This window comes from Schistocerca gregaria, chromosome 1 (assembly GCF_023897955.1).
Source record: "Schistocerca gregaria isolate iqSchGreg1 chromosome 1, iqSchGreg1.2, whole genome shotgun sequence".
Taxonomy (NCBI): Eukaryota; Metazoa; Arthropoda; class Insecta; order Orthoptera; family Acrididae; genus Schistocerca; species Schistocerca gregaria.
In genome coordinates, this window is record NC_064920.1 from 401,808,026 (window position 1) to 401,829,755 (window position 21,730).

At 37.2% G+C, this 21,730-nt stretch overlaps 1 protein-coding gene across 4 annotated transcripts in view; it reads left to right on the forward strand.

The window, feature by feature from the left end:
• The window catches only part of LOC126349227 (scaffold protein salvador), a 54,357-nt gene extending 33,160 nt beyond the window's left edge, over window positions 1–21,197 (forward strand). For all 4 annotated transcript variants that reach the window (XM_050002415.1, XM_050002414.1, XM_050002413.1 and 1 more), the window contains 4 exons: window positions 7,205–7,391; window positions 10,062–10,234; window positions 12,443–12,608; window positions 12,702–21,197. In XM_050002415.1, coding sequence (XP_049858372.1) covers window positions 7,205–7,391; window positions 10,062–10,234; window positions 12,443–12,608; window positions 12,702–12,819 — 644 coding nt within the window. In that variant the 3' untranslated portion in view covers window positions 12,820–21,197. The remainder of the gene's footprint in view (window positions 1–7,204; window positions 7,392–10,061; window positions 10,235–12,442; window positions 12,609–12,701) is intronic.
• Window positions 21,198–21,730: the final 533 nt, after the last annotated feature.

A 21,730-nucleotide genomic window follows, 5' to 3' on the forward strand; every position in this document is an offset into this window, starting at 1 on the left:
GGAATTTCTATGCCAGTATATAAAATCTGTACCATTCAAAAAAAGGATTGATAAGTTTTTTAAAAAAATTGTACTACCACCTGGGATATAGTTCATTTTCACCCGGGGGATAAGTGTGTTTTCACCCAGGAAAAAGTGTGTTTCCACTGTATTTTTAATTGGGAAATCTGGGGAAATGCAGAATTTTTTTTCCGTATCCACATATATAGCCTGTATATAGGAAGCTAGATGTGTGATGTGCTATCACCATGGCTCCAGATACGATACCTGTAAAAGGAATTATTGAGCGACTTGTTAAAGGACGTGGATTGTGATCTCGGCCCAAAGTTTTTGCTGTTTTACTTCCCTTTCCATACTGCAAATATAACCTTTCACTGGCTGAGACCCCCAGGGGGCTGTATTACAGGTCTGTAACTGTTTGTGGTGACATACATGGATCCTCATAAATGCAGAAACAAATCTTTCAGTGATAGGTCAATGAGAGGTCTGAGCTCCTGCCCCGCCCTGTGGGCCGTATAGGTTCCTAAGTATTCGTGGCAACGTACGTGGGTTCTCATAACACAGAAACAAATCTTTCAGTGGTAGTTTGGCTGTTAGCGATCTTCAGTACCCAACTAAAATGGGTTGACAGAATAGTCCCCCTGAAAATGAATTGGAAAAAATCAAATGTTGATTGTTATAATAGGCCACAACAGTGTCAAGATATCTTTGTGATGGAAAAGAAGTATACTTTGAGAAAATGTCCCTCTTATTTGTGAATAAAACTTTGTAAAATATTGCTGCTTCGCATGGGGAACACTTGATTCAGATTGCTATGTTTTGGAAAGCTACCTCACTTCTGAACACTAAGGATTTGGGTCAGTATTCAGTAAGCATAAAAAAAGCTTTGAACTTCAATAAGGATATCATAAGTTATAGAGAAGTCGTGGATATTGATAATGTTGAACTTCAAATGGCATGGGAAGTGGAAAGTATAACAGAAGCACGTTAAGCTCAGATTTATGTGACTGAATGTAAGACCTTAAGAATCAATCTATAGCAGTACTGCAAATGCCAAATATATAGTCATTCAACAGTGGGTTTTAATGGTAAGGCAACTGGGTAAAATGTGGGAGAGATGATCACTTAGTAGAATAATCATGTTCAGTGCCAGACTTCAATGTAGACTGCTTAAGTGATGACTCTGGCATAGGAATTTCCAGGTATATGTAGAAGAAGAAGAAGGAAGAAGAAGAAGAAGAAGAAGAAGAAGAAGAAGAAGATGATGATGATGATGATGATTAGTGACCAATAGAATTTTGTAGACTGAGGCACAAAAAAAAAAATGAATAACAGATTTCGTAACTCACTGTGTACTGTATTCCTGTGACTGCCAGTCTGAGAAAATCTGTAATGAGTTACTACTGCCGGCAAATATCAGCAGCAGATAAACACACACACACACACACACACACACACACACACAAAACAATGGCCCATGTTAATAAGACTGTAGCTACATCTATGTTTGTCCCAGCAGAGGTCACTAATAAATTAATGGCACAAGCCTGGGTCACTAAACTTCGAGCACGGATGAGTTCAACAGTTCTGGAGTAGCCAATGTAACATCAAAAATAGTAGTTATTCTCAATGAGGGACAAACAAAATCCAAATACGGCAGGCACAAAATTCAGTTAGAAAATCAGCAGCAACTCATATGGATTACTCTGAAATTAAATTGGAAATACATGTCATTGTCCAATATTCCTAACCAAAAAAATATCCAATGTAAAAGAAAATTTCTTCTAATTAATGGCTCCACTTTTAAAAGAGGAAAGGTGCATGTCATATCTTCAGAAAACCTGTTTCTAATGCTTCAACATCCACAGGAAGGAGGACTGGCAGTATTCACCCATGATACATGCCATTCTGTAGCCATTATCCTCCCACTCATCAAGAATAGCCCTATGTTTCCTTTATCTCACTGGTTATGAATCTATGGATAAAACAACAAACTAAGTTGTCCCTTTCTCCTCCCCAGAGACTTCAGTGCACAGTGCATGCTGTGGGCAAACTGTCTATATTCAGACATGAAGCCAACATCGACAACACAGTAGAACATATCATTACTGTCATCCACATTGCTGCTAATATCCTTGGAGCCCTCTTAAACCTGGAAGATGAGCAACGAATGTCATTTATCCACCAGAAGAAGTGGGCGGCATTCTGCATGTTCCTTCGCACTCCACCTGCAGCATTTTACATTGCTCAGGCAAAAATGCAGATTGCCAGAGAGAACAAATAGCATTCATGACAAAAACTAGTACAATGATTCACACTTTCATACTTAGAGGGAAGCAATTACATCTCCTTCCTGAATCTGGGGAAGGAGACCTATCTGATTGTCTTTGTGGACATCTTTTTTGTTGTTGTCTAATCTGGAGGCTATAGCTTAGTAAAAGTAATTAAGAAAGCAGGAATTAAGGGCTAAAAACAACAGGCTTCAAATATCTCTCTCTCTCTCTCTCTCTCTCTCTCTCTCTCTCTCTCTCTCTCTCTCTCTCTGTGTGTGTGTGTGTGTGTGTGTGTGTGTGTGTGTGTGTGTGGGTTTTTTTTTTTTTTTTTTTTTTTTTTTTTTGCAATCTTCATTGTGTAATGAATCTGAACTTTGACTAGGGGACATCAGTTTTGGTCTTGGACCTCAGCTTCTTATGCTGAGCCTGGGAATCACCTTTAACCAACAGACTGAAGTTCCTCTTGGTGTGACATGCACATAAGGTCTGGTCAGTTCCATTATGCAGCCTTTAATTTTCATTTGTTGCCAGTAGAACATATGCATAAATTCCAAAGGAGCAACAAGACAATTTGGCACTAGAGCAAAGGAATAATTTAACAGGCTTGGTTCGGTGGAGCTGAATGTTTGGACCAAGTATCCTCTGTGGTTAGTAGTGAAGCATAGGCCAGTTTTAAAGATGAGAAAGGACAGTAAATCCTGTACACTAGATTTTATTTCTAAAAGCAAACCTTCACTCCTTTTAGATTAGCTGCAACATTTTACAATTATTTACAGTAACAATTTTAATAAGGGCCCTACTGTTGACTGCTCAATGATCTCCCCTGACCGTGTCATTAGGATTAGATTTTCAGACAGGTTTATATTTCTTGATGTGGAACTGTATACAATCCAAATGTACTGGAGCATATGGGATAAAATGATCTAATAATTGTCTCCTGTGAATCCAGAAGTGCCCTACTGAAGTAAATATACCCAGCAGACACAATGGTGGGACAGCTTGAAGGTATTCTTTACTTACTGCAGTGAGAGGGAAGGAAATATCATTCTATTGGATACCAAGCCATGTTGGAATACTGGGAAATACCAGGCTGAGAAGGCAGCAGTGGACACTTAAAACGAAAACAATACTACAAAAACATTTAAAATACAGAAAAAGATTATCAGGGTGATAAAAAAAAAGCTACATGTAAGGATTCCTGTAGACCCCTTTTTAAAACTCTGAAAGTATTGCCACTGCCTTGCTTGTAAGTATACGAAATACCAATTTTCATAAAAGGGAGCATTTAAAAAAAGGAAAATCTCTTCAAACACAACTATGATATACACACATATGAAACTAGACAGAAGATGAACCTACAAAGGAACACAGTAAATACAAACTTATGCAGAAAAGGAGTGTGTCATTCTAGAGCTATGTTATATAACCATACACTTTCTTACCTAAAATGCATACCAACATTAAATGCATTTAAAATAAAGTTGAAACAGTTTTTGCTTGACCACTGCTTCTATTCTTTGTCTGAGTTAATGGAACATCATAATAAGCAAGCCTCATTTACCAAATTTCACTAATTGTCAATTCATAATATAGTTTACATTGTGCTTATCATGTCATCTCACTTAATAACTGCTATTATCACATGTAGAAGCAATGTAGTACACCAACCTACATTATTATGCACTTTTATTATGTCAACAATGTAGTGAAAATGACTACTGTGTTGTAAACTAACTAGGTTTACCATTATCCTATATCACATGTACAAGCAATATACGAAACTGATTATTCGACCAACAAATAAATAATACCACGTGCTATCCAGGTGCTATTACTTCTTTATGCAGGAGAATAGGGCATAATCTTGTGACCCCCCACAAACACTTCCTTTGCTGGAGAACCCAGCAGTATCATCACATTTTATATTCAGACAAGAGAGCAGCATTTTTCTTGGTACTGTTTCTTTTTTTGAAATAACTGTGAGATGAGTGTGGGATAGGTTTCAAGTTCTTGTGTGTTATCTGGACTTCTGCCCAAATTACGGGGTAGAGTATTTTAATGCCTGTTACTGGCTGTTTCTTACTGTTCTTAGCCTATGATAAAAACAGTCATGTTTAACTGCAAAAGTTCATATGTTAACTACCTTTTCCTTGTTCTCAGGGTGGCCTGCTCCTTCCATGTTTTTTGTTAGTAGTCAGCAGCCAAATGTGTCAAGAGAAGCATTTTTTTTGCACACTCGGTCAGCTACTACTTCTTTTATTTAGCTTTTATTTTTGTAATAGGAAGAGTTTATGAGTGTACACACACACACACACACACACACACACACACACACACACACACACACACACACACTTGTTATTCTTACCTGTTTTAATATACTGATAGACAACTGCTCATTTTAGATTCACCAGTCTGATAATTTTTCAGGTCACCAGTAACTTATGAAATGCATTCTGCGACTGTGCATTGATGTCAGCTGTAACATGTTAAAATTTTTGCCAGACTCAAACTTAAACCTGGGTTTCCTGTGTACCGTGAGTTATTACCATTTCGGCTGTCCAAGCATGCCAGCTGGGCTGGTCAATCTTCCATATGTCATGTAGTCACAGTTCTTATGATCACACATAGTTATTTATTCCCACACAAGGAGGCAAATATCATATTGCGATTTTAATCTGTTGGGGAATCACAAAGACTGAAAGTGTAAAGGTTGTGACTCAGTGATATGTGGAAGTTTGGATCAGTCCAGGAGGCATGCTTCTATAGCAAAGTTGTTAGGTGACCACTCACGATATGTGACCACTCACCAGTTCGAGTTTCGGTCCAGCAGAAATTTAATGTCACAAGCAGCTGATGGCAGTGTATAGTTGCAGAACGTGAAACTATTTCCTGATGTTTACCACGTGTGTAACTGGCAGTAGCCACAGAGGGACAGTATTTTGGCCCTCAGGTATGATGCTATTGTCAGGTATGCATATGAACTGACTAGGGTGCAGAGGCTGACTTATATCCCCTCACCTCACATCTCGTGTGGGTCACTGTACACTGTCTACACTGAAGGTGGCTACATTGGTGAAGGGAATGCCATGGGTTTGTAGAATGGATGTTGGTACTCTGTCCATCCTGGCTGCCAGTTCATTTTCTGCAACAAGTGTCTTCTTGTCTATTACCTCAGCAGTGCTTAGAAATCAGCAGTGAGATGCTGACCACACTTGGCAATACAACCACCTCTCTGGCCGCCTGATTTGCACCCTCTGGCGCAGATTGTGTACAGAGCACATCCTGCAGGAGATGGTGGGGTGGGGGGGTGGGGAGGGGGGGGGGGGCTGTCAGTTGCTTATGCACTCGTCAAAGAGGTAATTTTGTCAGCACACTTGATGATGGGGGTGTGTGGTATCACTGAAATAGTGTTTTCGCTGGTGTCTGTGAACTGTTAGTACATCAGTGGACAGTTTGATCAATTAATACACTGGGAGAAATTAGAGAATAACTGTCGATAATAATCAATGTCAACAAGAGGATTGCCTATTTTTGCAAGAGCAGTTACATAAGGTTATATATCCATAAACACTGTGGAGTGGAAAACAGCACTGAAATATTCTGCCAAGTTTTCATTGTAATTGAAACATAGATATTTGCAGTATGATCCTTGATTTTTGTTGAAGTATGCCACTTCTGTTAAATGTCTCTAGATGCATCTTCCCCCTGCTTATTAACTAATGTGGCAGTTTCACATTTGGGAATAAAACTAAAGGTACAGTCTGACCACAAGAGTAATTCATGGATTTCCTTGGTAATTGATTTGTTTCTGTCACCTCTTTGGATGGATATGAGAGAATCTGAAACTTCCTAGTGGGTTATATAACTGCTGCATAAGGATTTGAACCTGGAAAGTTGCTTATCAGTGTTCTCAGTAATTGAGCTATCCAGGCATGTCTCGTGAACAGCCCTCACATCTTTAGTTTGTTCACTACTTATCTCGTACTTCCCAAACTTCACAGATGCTCTCCTGCATGCCTTGATGGATTAGCACTTCTGGAAGGAAGGTTGCGGCAAAGAACTGACTTATTTACATGATACAAGATTGTTTCCAGAATGAATATTTCATACTACAGTGGCGGGTGCACCTTATTGAAACTTCTTGACATTAAAACTATGTGCCAGGTGGGGACTGTAACACGTATCCTTCTGGCCCAGTACACTGTTTTAATCTGCCAGGAAGTTTAAAACAGGTACCAAGAGTCCATAAAATGCAGTGTACCTGCCACTCATCCCATGCTGTGAAGATAGGGTGAAGCATTTAAGTTTTGTTGTTTCACCTTCAGTAGTTGTACACAAAGCTCTAAAACAGTAAAACTCATTTCAAGAATGGCACACCTATTTAAAAAAATAATTTTTGCAAATATGTATTAGCACCCAGAAATGGCAGTGACTCTTTTTGTGTTTTTTACATGTGATTAAAGCCTTGGCTCTCTCCCCCTCTCCAGAAACCCTCAACTCCACATATAAAGATAACATCAAGCAGTACCCTTTAGAACCATAACTAAGATACTGGAGCCACTACATTGTTTTTTTTTTTTGTAATATTTCAAGAAATGCATCCTAACGAATTCTAAACATGGTTATTTGCTTCCACAGGTTCGTGTATTTTATGTCGGATAATGAATGTTTTCCTTTAAGTTTAATTCATTTAGGTATAAAGTTTATATTCTATTGAGTATCAGACAACAGATACTTATATTGTTGTGATACTCTGAGTCTCATTAGTTTAAATTTATGATTTTATTTTATCATTATCCGTTTGAATTTCCAGTTTAACAAAACAGATGGTACAAGATTTTGAAATCAGTGTAGCTTTTAAGTATCATATTGAATAATTCATATAACTTTCATTATTTATAATGAGTTAATTTGTTGCTTTGTTACAGCAATTGATCAGACAGAAGAGTTGCCACTGCCACCTGGATGGTCTGTTGATTATACAATGAGAGGTCGAAAGTATTACATAGACCACAATACAAAAACAACTCATTGGAGTCATCCTTTGGAGAAGGAAGGGCTCCCAACAGGATGGGAGAGGATAGAATCCCCCGAATATGGTGTTTACTATGTAAAGTAAGTTTATTTTATATATGCTGATTGCTAATTTCAAATTGTAATACTTAAATTTCTTAGCCTTCCTTCTAATATAATCAGCACATAATCAAATTGACATTTGAAATATTTGTGCAGAATTTTGTATTTTTGTTTGCTAATATGTGCCGTATAGCTGTATGAAAAAGTTTAATTTTTAATCTTGATAGTTGGTTCTCGAGATAGCCAGCAGAAGGTTAAGACTTTTGCTTAATCCTGTGGTGTAGTGAAAATGGCGAAACTTAACAAATGGTTCTCTATGCTCCAACCGCAATATCTGTTGTGAGCGTGATGGGAATGAATTATAGCTGAATAGCCAGTGACATTACCATCTTTGGTCCGCCTAAAACAAACAGATGTGTATCAGTATATTAAAATAGGTAAAACTAACAAGTGTGTAGTCTCTAGACTCAAGTTTATTCATATTTCCCATTACAAAAGTAAATGCTAAAAATAGTAGTAGTAGCTGACTGATTTAGCAAAAAATGTTTCCCTTGGTACATTTGGTTGGCTGACCACTTATAAAAATATGTGGTTAATATGTGAACTCTTGCTGCTATACATAGTTTCTTCCTTTTACTTTTTCTTTCCCTTCCTCTCTGCCCCCTTTCCATTTACATAGTACGTATCATAGCGGAGGATTCTGAGTGACGTCTGTTCTTTTGGACATGTCCGAAAGAACACACACCATGCAGTGATGTAATTAATTCACTTTGCTGGACAATAAATCCACAACCTTCAGTGTAGATGGACATTTACACTCGACCTCCAATGGTAATCTAAAATTAGTGAGCATGGAGGACACGAACATGGATGGGGACTGTTGATAGGCAGCACTAGGTGGGAATGTGAGTTGGGTGGTGAGCATACCAAGATAGGCTGTGCATTTGCAATAAACATTGTGTCTGGGTTGTGCAATGTTTAATGCAACTGCTTAGTAAGCAGGAGATTCTGGGTTTGAGTCCAGGTGCAGTGCACATTTTCATTCATCGCTGCTCATTCCACACACAGTTCCAATGCAGCTGATATAATTAGTTCATTACCTTTTTCTCTCCTTTCTTCCCCCTTCCTCTTCAATTTATATAAGCAGTGATGCAGATTTATCATTATCGGTATTATATCCATCATTTAGTTATGGAGTCTCACTTATCTCTTCCCCCCCCCCCCCCCCCCCCCCCTTGTTTGTTGGCTCTTTCAGTGAACAAATTGTTATTTCTCATGGCTTGATCATTCTGTGACATGTGAAAAGTTACAAAGCTGATGCAAATTAGTGTTCCAAAAAATCTGTTTGGGAAAGGGCTAGAGTATGAAATGAAAGTGGATAAATTTCTGACCTTCTGTATGCAAGTATGAGTTGGTGAATTATCCTAGTAGTTATCAAGACATTATCAGTTGGTAACTAATTGTGTAGGACAGCAAGAAACAACTGAAAGTAGAAACATACTTCGGGAATAAAGGAATAAGTATGCAACATGTAGTGGTAGAAACAGTTACTAGTTGTGGAAAAGTAGTCATATTAGTGGCCATTTTTCTCACCCAGTAATTACCAGCAGTACTTCTACATATTACGCCAAGGGCTTCTTTCCATGCTGTGATGTCCTAAACATGATTTGTTTACATCGCGCAAGTGTGTTTTCCACTTTGGGATGCACTCATTTATATATGTAGAAATGGAAATGCCATGTGTCTAGGGCCTCCTGTCCGGTAGACCGTTCGCCTCATGCAAGTCTTTAAAGTTGACGCCACTTAAGCAACTGGTGTGTCGATAGGGATGAAATGATGATGCTAAGGACAACACAACACCCAGTCCCTGAGCGGAGAAAATCTCCGATCCACCCGGGAATCGAACCTGGGCCATTAGGTATGACATTCCGTCACACTGACCACTCGGCTACCAGGGGCGAACTATGTAGAAATAAAGAAATGCTGTTAATAGTTTTCACATTTTCTGCAGAACTTTTGAAAAATGACAGTGAATAAATACTTCGCGGCATTTTAAATGACATGTTAACTGCTGTATATTGAAGTTATGAAACACTTACATGTTTCCTCAGAGATTAGCTGGACCTACAATATTATAAAAATAGTATTGGAGATTACTTGTGGTTTATGCCCACTCCTCCCTGGATAAGTAATAGCTTCTGAAATTTAATTGTAGTATAATTTAATTAATATAATGTTGATAAAGTGAATCTATCGCTGAAATAACTACACTGGTTTTATAAGGTTATAAAAAAAGAAAGCTAGTAGTTAAGCTTAAGGTGGAGGAGAAAATTCTTTAAATGGGATTAAAATGTCATTGAAAAATAGTTTGTGTAGTGAATAATGTAGCACTTCCTCCATGGCAGTGTGATACTACCTATCATTTACAAAGTAGTGCCAAGCTCAATATTCAAATGGCAATATTCAGGGAATAAATGTGTGTCCACTGATGGTCAGATGAGTTACAACATTTTAAAATGTTAGAATTGCAGTCTGTGAATAGAGAAATCCTATGTAGATATGAAAAATGATAACAATTGTAATGTATGTACACTATTGAGACAACAAAAACATTGAAAAAATTTGGAATTTGAAATGTAAATATTGCATTAGAATGTGATTTGACTGGATTTGTTGTGCTGAATTTCTTATGTAACTCACTTATTTCAGTCATATAACCCGACAAGCACAATATGAACATCCTTGTGCACCACATTACATTTACCAGCCAGAGGCAAGAGTTCAGATGGAAGTACAACCACGAATGCTTGCACCACCACCAAGACATACTCATTTTCATCCTCACAGTGTACTTGTTCCTGCAAATCCTTATCTGAATGAAGGTGAGTCAAATTTGAATATTTGATATGGGATGTCACACTGTGTAGATCTGTTAATTGTGTGGATACTAGTGAGTAAAAGAAACAGAGTTACTTTTCATTGTATCAGACATTTAATTTTTCTGTGTCTACTTTTTCTGTTTTCTAGAAATTGCTTGAGGTGTTTTTTTTTTTCTAGAATTGTGTTGTCTGATGTTTCAGCCCATTCAGAACTTCCAGTGGTTTATTAACTTCTTAGCCTTAAGAAGCATACCACCACCTGAGGTGTATGAAAATGGATAGGCACCTCATTGCATGGGCATCGTTGAAAAATGAAAGTGCAGTGTTGCAATAATCTATCAACAATTTTGGTGTCCATTTGCATGCCAATTTTGGTGTCCATTTGCATGCAGCTTTTGATACTTCAGTTCACCTGTTACAGTTTGCTCAAATGTTGCCAACAACAACAATAGTGGATGTTCCATAATCTGAGCTCATTCTTATTTTGCTTGTCACCGAATACTTGTAAATGCCATATACTTCATGGTGAATTTCAGCAGAGTTTCACCTTTCTCAATGAAGAAAACCTTCACATGTGGCAGGATTATTTACTTTTCCAGCCACTTCGACTAAATATCATTAGAGGCAAGATGTCTAAACCAGATGACATATCATTTGAAGTACTGAAGATGCTAGGATGAAGAACAGCTGAAACTTCTACTGTGCTACTCAATAGCATCATTGATGGCAGTTTAGCCGAGACTGACAAACTAGTATCACTATTAAAGTATATCAAGGTGACTACACCAGTCACTGCACAGCCAACATTCTCTGTTAAATGAAACTTTTTGTGTGCATTTTATGGCAGTTATCTATGAAATATTGTCCAAATTTCAGAAATACAGATAGAATGCATGCAGCCCTTCTGCTAGCAGAAAAATGCTGATAAACAAAATAACTATTACGTCTGAAATTTCTGGACCTCAAGAAAGGTTTTGCAAGGTTTCCCTCCAACCCGTACAAAGCACTCCAGAAGCCTATGTGCATTGTCCAGTCTCTGTACCACAAGGTTAATAGTGTTGTTCACTGCTCAGCTGGAATTTCACCTTATGTACCATTCAGTGTTGGTGTGCACCAAGGGTCTGCCTATTCACGCCTCCTGTTAATTCTGTGTCTGGACACAATGACAGTAAATATTAAGACACGCCATTCTTGGATGGTATTATATACTGATGATGGGATTTTTTGACAGTTGGGGGGAAAAAAAATCAGACCCTGAGCTGAATTGCTTGAGTTGAAATGTAAAACAAATCTTGAATGTCTGGGATGAGCGGCCAGAGTGGCTGAGTGGTTCTAGGCACTACAGTCGGAAACTGTGCTACCGCTACGATCCCAGGTTCGAATCCTGCCTCGGGCATGGATGTGTGTGATGTCCTTAGGTTAGTTAGGTTTAAGTAGTTCCTAGTTCTAGGCGACTGATGACCTCAGAAGTTAAGTCCCATAGTGCCCAGAGCCATTTGTTTTTTGTCTGGTATGTGGACATTGAACTACTGGCACCATTGTTATATAGAACTAACCATTCAGCAAAAGTACACAGTTTCAATACTTCAACCATCTTACAACTTTGAACAGAGCCTTGAGCACTAGTGGCTGGAATAGTGCCAAGTCACTGGTGTGCTGTGTAAGAGGAAAATGCCAAACCACTTACAGGTGTTCATAGATCAGTCATTTGCCTGGTGGATGTATGCAGCTCATAATTTAAAGCAACCAAAACAGGATATGAACAATCTCTGCATGGGGTGGAAATGAAAATGTGGTGCTTTGGGAGTGTGAAAAATAAACCTGCAAGGGAATGTATAATCACTAATAAAGTAAGAGGAACATACCTTACGTGGTGATGGTATGTCACCAGAACAACAAACTCCAGGAGAAAAACCATCTTCCATTACGACCAGGAAGGAAGTCAACCCTGTGCATGGCCATCCCAACAAACAGCACTTTTCCTTCTTTATGACAAGTTCCTGTATTTAGAGGACTGGAACTAAAATGTACTCAATTTCAGTAAACATTTGCTCGCTGTTGTATTAAGTTTTGGTATGCGAAATTATCCATAGTGTTTTGCATTTGACGTTTGTCATGTAGAAATAACCCTCATAATTAAATGGGTATGTTTTGTGTTATACATGTTTGCATAAAATTATTTAATAAATTGATTCTAATTTTCATTGGCAGAAATACCACAGTGGTTAGTTGTGTACTCCAGAGCATCAAAAGAATTGGATCACAAGTTGAGATGGGAAATGTTCAGATTACCTGAATTGGATTGTTTTAGTGCCATGTTAACACGTTTATATAAACAAGAATTGGAGGAAATAGTAATGCGGTATGAAGCATACAGGTTTGTATAGTAAATTTTATTCTTGGTAAAACTATTGAGGGATAAATTGAGCCATATATTGTAATAGGAAGGATAATATATATGTGCTTCCAGGGCTTCCTTGGTGCTTGAAATTGAGCGACGTTTGACGGCTGCTGCTGAACAGTCAGGAGCTACCACAGAGCTATTGAAAGAAGCAGCTTTGTCTCAGCATGTAGAGACCAAAGTATAACATTAAAAAGTTATTTTGTGACATTTTTCAGTGAGAGAACTAGTCACCTTTATATTTTGAAGAAAGTATTGAAACATTTTGTATATTTTAAAATGCAGGACCACTTGTTAGGTTTATATTAGTGATTATTTGTGTATGTGGTATGTATATATGAGTACATTATATTAAGTTTGAGGACTTGAAGGGTTGATATAAAGTAGAGAGGAAAAAGCATTACTCTGGTATAAAATGGGAACTCTTTGATTTAACCACTATTTTTATAAATAGCATTATTTAAAACTTTGATGAAACAGTTGAAATGGTTTAATTGAAGATAAAACTTTTTATGATGGGAAGAAATAATGCAAGTGTGAAGGGAGAACTGAAGAGGAGGAGAAGGGGTGAACATATATAAACCTTTGCAGATTAAAAAGGTTTGTTACTTAATGCTGTTGGTTCAGGCTGCTGATACATATTTTAGTAAATTTTAAGCAGGGTCTGTCCAATAGCTTATAAATAAATAAAGTTTGTCATACTCACCAAGATAAGCTGCTGGATAATGAAAATTTTATTTGCTACAAACTCAGTTACAGAGATCAGATATCGTGTACAATAGTGGAAAAGAATGAAAATATTTTACCAAATTGATGTGAAAGTAATTCCTTAGATACATGCGTTGTTTTACTAAGTCATCAGAACACATCACTTCAATGAGTGTAATGTACTTCCTGTTGTGATAAACAGAGATTCACTTCTGCAGTGTTTCATATCTGGAGCTATTGGTTCTGCAGTTTTGGCTTTGAAATGCAGAACCAGTAGCAGTTAAATATTTCGGTGTTGATAAATATTGGTTTGTTCAGCACCAAGAAATTTCATACATGATCATGACTGTGTCTTGTAATAGTCTGATCTGAGTATATAGTTCAGTTGGCAGATTAACTGAATTGTACCAAAGGGCTGAAGTTCTGGTATGTCGTATGTAGGTTGTTTCTGGTGTAGAATCAAAGTTTTCAATCTCAAGAACCCTGTGCTAAATTTTCGGGAGTCAAAAGCCAATGAAATTTTGCAATTTTTACAATTGTTCTAACTTTTCCCTTTACATGCTACAGCTAAAAGCACTTAGACATTTCTTCCTACAATTTCCATTTGTCAAACACATTTCTGCATTACATATATTAAGATGGGGTTAGTTTAGTACAGTTTTGACATATTTTTGAACATGTCACACTGTTCTTCTTAGAAACACCTACTTTCTCTCTCAAATTAAGTATCCTACTTCCTCAAGTTATTCAGCTGTCATTATTACCATTATGTGTATTACGTATGTTTTGAAATAGTTTTCTTTTGTACTAATGCTACCCCTAAAGTGGGGTCATTTTAGTATTAGTTGAAAAACCTCTGAAAATCATAGCCGAGATCCAATGTACCATTCTCATCCCATCAAGATGTGTGTGTTAAGATCTAAGACACCTGGCTAAATCAAGTGTCAACAGAAAAATATTTTTTCTTGAGTCCATTAGTTGCTTTTGTTTTGGATAAAATTACTGGAAATTATGCTGAAATAAAACTAAATCAGCTACTACTAATGTACTTAACTCACTAATGGTGTTACAAAATAAATCTAAAGTCACAACATCTGAGGAATACACTTTCAAGGTTTCATGTCAACAGGAAATATTTCCCTTCTACATATTTGTCTGGGAATTGGAAGCTTGTGTTCTAATTGCTCTTGAGAGTGGCAAATTTCATGAACTGCAGTTGGCCGTTTCCAGTATTTGCTTCATTTTTCCGTACATGACACATTAAAGTCCTTCACTTAAAACATCATGGTCTGGGTAGTGTGGTCCCTTGTAGCTTACAACAATGTGATCAGCAACTTCTGTGATTAGATTTGGACTGTTGTGAGAAGACAGGCTGGCAGTATAAATGTTTTCACCTAGTTTTATTTTTATCATCCCCTCTAGCACTTCCTATGCAATGCTGTTCAGTTGTTGGCAGTTCATCTCCACTTTCTGTGTAGCTGATACAGGAATCTCCATCTTCAAAGGAGCTGTTGTCATCACTGATGATTTTCTTCTTCCTGTGAGAAATGTTCTGCATTTTGGTAATGGGGTGAGTATGGTCTTCCCGAGGAAAGTTATCAGTTGTAAAGCCTTGACCTGGAGGAACATTTATTTTCTCGCCCCTCTTTTCAGTTATGCCCAAAGTGTCTTTTTGTGCTTCTTATAAATGCTGCAGAAATGAACATATGGTTTTTCAAGTTCTCTCTCTTTCAGCTTCCAAGGAGCTACTGCTTAACTTATTGTTCAGATTGAAGGTATATATTCTGCAAAATCTGAACCCAAATTTTAGATGTGCTTCAATTGTGTTGCTCATCCTCTCAAATAAGTGGTTCACTAACTTGGGGAAGGCCACTTTAATTGCTGTTCCACATCATTCTTCCATTTCTGTCTTTTTCAGTTTGTTGGTATCATGAGTCCTTCATTGACCAAAACACAGCCATGTCTAAGAATTGCGTCAGATGGGTAGAATTAGGAGGTAGGTACACGAAAATGACGATGATATTGTCTCTGCATTTAATAATGACTTAATAACTCACATGGGAACTTAAATTGTCCCCAGTGAACATCTTTTTCCCACGGAGTTTCTGGAGCAGTAGTAACACTGTTTCCACGAACACTTCTTCACATGTTCTTAAATCTACCCAGCCAGATTCTGTTCAGTTATAACAAGCCTTAGGCAATCCACCTCTTTGCCATTATTTGTAAATAAGTTTTTCCTAGTTAATGAACAGTGGAGCCATTAGTTTTCCTCCAGTGCATAATAGTTGTACGTGCCTCACATGCATTTCATATTCATTCTGGATATTTGATACCATATTTTATTAAAACAGCTTTGACACCAGAATCATCCACAAGTTTGTTTTGTCATAATTCCACAAGTTTGAAGGAGGGACATCTGCAGTTGCTTCCTTCAGGCTGCCAAAAGAACGTCTGATATCCTTTGGCCCCACAGGCTTTCGTTTCATTGTTATATTTTTGACGAGTCTAGGGCTGAGCATCTGCTTGTGTCATATCTGAAATGAATAAGCCCAGTCTTCTCCTGGACATGATCCATTATTGAATTTTATCCTCTTAGTTAGTGAGTTACATGTTCCATGGATCATTTGAATGATTCTTTCAAAAGAATGGCATAGAATGAGCCAGTGTACTGGATATGCATACATGATTAGGGCTAATGTAAATGAACACATTTTTTGTCCTGGTCGTGAAACTTCACTTGAAAACTAGTTCTTCTACAGCATATGAGATTTAAATTAAAAATTCAGCCATGTAACATGAGTTGTCCAGGAGAAATGATTTTAGGTTAAATTGAGAACTTACTTTGCTACCTATCAGACATGTTATGTTATTAGGCAAATGGTTAAAAAAGTTCTGAGGCACTGACACCTTGAACCATTCCATGTGACAAATGGGCTGAAATGGCCCATAGCATTATAGGAAAAACAACGTTTTACCTTACCTTGAAACAGCTAGGCCGCAGCCACTCAACAACTCGCTGAAAGATATTTACATTGGCCCTCTGGGCTCTCATGACCTCCAGTGTTGACAACACATTCCCTTCAACTTCCCGCACGGGCTGCAAATGCCTAGGTGTCATGCAAAGGGGGTTGTTACCTACTTTTTACCTCTTGTGTTGTATGTATGGATGTAGCCATATTTATCAATAATACAAAGAGCAAAAGTAGCTGAACTTAATTATTCGAGAAGCTCAATGGGATCCTGATTCCTGTTGAGGCTGAGTAAATGTGTCAAATAATGCCTCTAATTGTCAAAGCATAACATCCCAAGCCCAGCTTCTCAATATCAAGATCATTCCTGGCAACACAGGAAGACCTTGATTATGTCTGACTAGATGCCTGATGAGTATATTAGAGGAAGATAAATAATGAAGTATCAAAGAGCTGTGAACTTGTAAAATTCCTGCGTATTTATTACGTCTTTTTGTTGATCGTGTTCAGATAATACAGATGTGCACACTTGCGTATATCAAATGACCTGTTGCACGGAAATAGGAAATCATTTCTTTGACACATTTGATGTGCTGGTTTTTCATCGTAGTGCACATGTGGCAGTATTGTGCCACAAATGTAGCAATAGGACCACAACTTTAAGTTTTTTTCAGCATTTCTGAGAATTTGGTTTTCATAACATTGAATGCTGCATTTTCCCCCAAAATTTCTTGAAATAAATAAGTTTTCTGTGTTGGTTGTACATTATTTCCATTTAATTTTTATTTAGATGTGGATTTGCCATGAGAATGAGTAAATCTTTTCATGAAGAAAAATCATTTCATTCAATAATTAAACCAGCCATAGCATCACGATTGAGAATGAGGCATATGCACAACCATAATATCTGATCAACACTGTTTCCAGCATTTTTCGTGCAGAACAGTTCATTCAGCACAATCCCAATGTAATCTTTCACACCTCATCCTTAAGACATAATCAGGTGGAAACCACCTAGCCTAACAATAACACTGAATAGTGCCAGAAGTGAATAATTTGCTACACTACCACAAGCCTTCCAGTACAATAGCTCGTTGAAAGTGACAACACTTGTTTTCTGATTCAGTAATTTGCGGCAGGTGTGGATGATATAAATACTGTGTCGTATTTGCTGCGAGATGTGTTGTTGGAAGGAAAGCATACTGTTTTGGACCATCCTGTTGCTCATAACATGTTCCTTGCTCAAGAAAACCATTAATTTTAATTCTGCTTTGGTACAGCGTTGATATTGGTTTACTTGCACACTGCCAGCTTTATTGATTAAGTCCAATGCTAAGCTCACTTTAAAATGGCTCCCTTCTCTTTTGCAAATTCCTGCTTGTCCAGGGATCACTGTCATTTCTCCTCCCATGGCATATGTAAAGTCAGCATTGTCAAAGGTAAACTGGATGGATGGACTGGTTGACTCGTTGAATTTGGTCTTCCTTCAAACCTTGCAGCTTCCACGTAAGTAGCAGCAAATCCTAAAGGTGTTAGAAGATTCAGCAGGAGTCACTAGACCAAGGCAGCTTTTCTTTCACAGAAGTGTAGCCAGTTTGTTCGTCAAAATCATAGCATAAAATAGGAACAGCAGTATTTGAGGCAAAACACACTGAACCACCCAAAAACTTTTCAGTGGATGTGTAACCATTTGTGGTGAAAATTTGTGAGTGAATATACACCAGAGTTATCTTGCCAGCAGTTTTACCAAATCAAAGCATTTATTCTAAGGGATCTCTGAGTTTTCATTCAGGCACCAGTCTCACAGAATTTTGGGAGTGTTTTCTTGAATCGGATGGTACACTCTTTGGGTGAATCTGAGATAATTATATTCTCTCCCTTTGAGAAGACTTTTTGAAGTTCTCACATGTCTTCATCTACCTGATCAAGTAAATACCCTAGGGAAATCTGGCATCATCACTATTGTCTACAAGAAAGATGAATGTGATGTCCTTTGCTTCAACAATACTGTACCTGTATGGTGTCCTCTTATTGCGATTTGAAGTGGGTTCATAAGATCCTCCTGCTTTTTGTTGTATTTTATGTTAATTAAGGTTATGTCTGTGTCCAAATTACCCATCTGGGCGAGTCACGCTATTGGCTAGTGCATCGTGTGGTGCTCTGCTCCTTCCTGCTGTGTGTTACCAAACACCAACTGCTTTCTTACATGGACACTGCTATAAGACAGGGTTCTTTTGGTAAAAAACTTGGATTCTACACTTCAAATGTACACACAACATACTAGAAGTTCTGAGAATTCAGACAATTTTAAGGTCACCTCCTACCCCTCTTATAGTACCTGCCAACTCGTTGAATAAATTTGTTTGTTTGTATGTTGTAGTGTTTGTAAGTAAGTAAAGGTCATAAAGAACAAAGCTGCCAATCAACTTAGATGGTTATGTTGGGGCAAGAAAGTTTGTGTGCATTTGCTGTGACTTTTTTTTCTACTCCTGATCAATAAAAATCAGAAGCTTTTTGGCAACTCATTTGTCTACATGGACTACCAAATAACAGTGTAGTTTAATAGCAGGCAAAATGCCATTGATGAATGCTTTTGTGCAACAGGCATCATCCATTATAGTCCTAGGAAAAAAGTTTTAACTTTGATGGCAGGAAACGTTTAAATGAGATGAAATGTTGTCACTTTTTAGCAAAGGTGATGCCAGAACTTGAGACCAGATACAGCCTAAGACATTTGCAGGTTTTACTCCTCTTCATGTCAGTTTTAACTTGGTGCTTGATTTGCAACATCATAAGTAGGCCCCCTTTCATTAGTAGATCTGCCTGAAGAAGTTGCATCTTATTTCTCGTCCTCTCCACAGCCTTCTTGTAAAGGGTGTAAAGTTCTGCCCCCACTTTGTACATAGACACCCTCAGAATAGGAATGAAAATGTTCCCCATTTGGAGAATTTTACACATTGAACAAGAACAGATAAATATGTAATACTTGCTACAAGGATGACACAGTTATTTACTTTATTAACACCACCAAACACTATGGACAGGAAGTACAAATACTTTTTCTTTAGTCCTCCACCACCACTGATCTATGTTCGAGAAAAGTTAAAATGAGCGGAGATTTTTGTTAATGTTGTCATGAGGACCACTCTCGGCTGATAGTTTTCATTTAGTCTAAATTGTGTATGCCGTACTGAGAAATTTGGAAAAATTAATGTATCACTGTAACAAATAATACATATCCTGCGATATTTGAATCGACTCCAATATCAAATCAGTTCATGGAATACTTCTCGGAGATCAGTACAGTGTTAGACATTTCTGTAACCATTCATTTTTGCGTTGTTAACGTATGGTGAAATATTCAAAGGATGAGGGGGGACAGGGTGGAGGGTTGGACATACCATGTACCAATATACAGACATTGTAACACAAATAATTATTTGAGACTGGTATGTATCTTGCAAACTGCAGTATTTTATTGTCAAAGTGGCCATCAATTTCTGAGAACTAAAGACTACTTCATACTGAGTGGGAGAATGAATGATGTGTGGTTAATATGTTATAAGTTTAGAATTTACTTCAGAACTTATGTCAGAAAGTAAAACATTGTATTATACAATGAAGTTTTGTATGTCTGCACAAAGTAAATTTCTAGTATGATGTTTCAATGGAGAAAGAAAGAATAAATGCAATGATTATACTCTGTGTCATATTAGGTTGAGAAATGATGGCATCTTCAATTTATTTTGATATGTGAAAACAGATTGCTTGTTTTTGTCATCATCATTCCATTAATTTAATTTTTCAATTTTCCTTGAAACAGAAGTTACTTAAACTGTAATATTTTTAATACTTACATGAGGATCCAATTTTACTGCTGCCTTTGTGCCATTAACAGCTCCTGCTTTGTTAAAAACAAAAGGCACAAACACAAAATTGTTAGCTTTAGTGGAAAATTTGAAAGTTGAATTATGTTATGGACACATTAAACATTCAAACTCTCAGATACTTTGCACAGAGACAGAGTAGATACAAAAAGCGTACTCAGTAGTGTCCTGTTCGAAGTCACTGGTAGTCAAATGTGAAATGAAAGAATTCAGCAATTCCAAACTTATTTCATCATCAGAAACTCCATTTTATTCTAGGCGACTTGTTACTGTTGGAATGGTCCTTCAAAGACCAATAGCATTTTCATTGTAACTGTCTGTTTCTTTGTCTTATGTTACTGTATGCAGTTATTTCATCTGCTTTCTGAGACATTCTCAAAGAAAAAACTGTTTTGTGCATATACATTGTTGATTCCATTTACTGGTAAATTTCAGAGGTCAAAAGAAATGTATACACTTGAAATTAAACTTAGCTGTTGTTCTGAGGTTCATTTCAATCTCATGCACTCTCTGGACATAAATGTAAGCCACATTAAAGTGTTTCTATGGCATTTTTCAGATCAGAGTAAAATTTGTGAAATTTTTGGCCTTAGATTGTAAAGGGAAAAAATTAAGCCATCTAAAATGTGAAAATTTGAGTGTGAGAAATATCATTGATGTGATGTGTTTTTGCATGAATCAGTGCAAGATTGAGTGCCTTAATATGAAGAAGTTGAAATTATGTATATTTGGTACCTCATACAGTAAAGATTTATCTTACTTTTTGTTTAGCAGTAATTTTTTACAAACAATATAAAATAATTTGATTTGTACAGTATCTCCAGACAAGAACTGGCATATTAGTGCTTATTTAATGGCTGTGATATATCTTTTCCTACTGAGAGTTCCTTAGTCACACAAGTTGTGTAAAGATTTCATATATTAAAGTGATGTATTATTTTTGTAGCTGTGGTGCTTGTATACATGCTCTCTTTGTAGTAAATACACTGCTTGTACCTGAATGTACTGTTTTGAATTAATTTTCCAATGGGAACCATTTACTTGACCATGATTGGAATAAGATATATAGTTGGCAGCAGAGGAACAAAAAAAAAAAAAGCTGGGCTAGTAGAAACCCTGAAATCCCGGGGTAACAGAAGAGATATTTAATTTGATTGATGAAAAGAGAAAATATAAAAATGAGTAAATGAAGAAGGCGAAAAGAAATACAAACGTTTCAAAAATGAGATCAAAAGTAAGTGCAAAATGGCTAAGCAGGGATGGCTAGAGGACAAAGGAAGGATGTAGAAGTTTGTATCACTAGGGTAAGATAGATACTGCCTACAGGAAAATTAAGAGAAACCTTTGGGGAAAAGAGAACAGTCTGCGAGCAGGATGTACGAGACAGGTGAAATACACTTATACATAAAGAATATAATAATTCCAATCCCAAAGAAAGCAGGTACTGACAGGTGTGAAAATAACCAAATTATCAGTGTAATAAGTCATGTTTGCAAAATTCTAAGACGAATTCTTCACAGAGGAATGGAAAAAC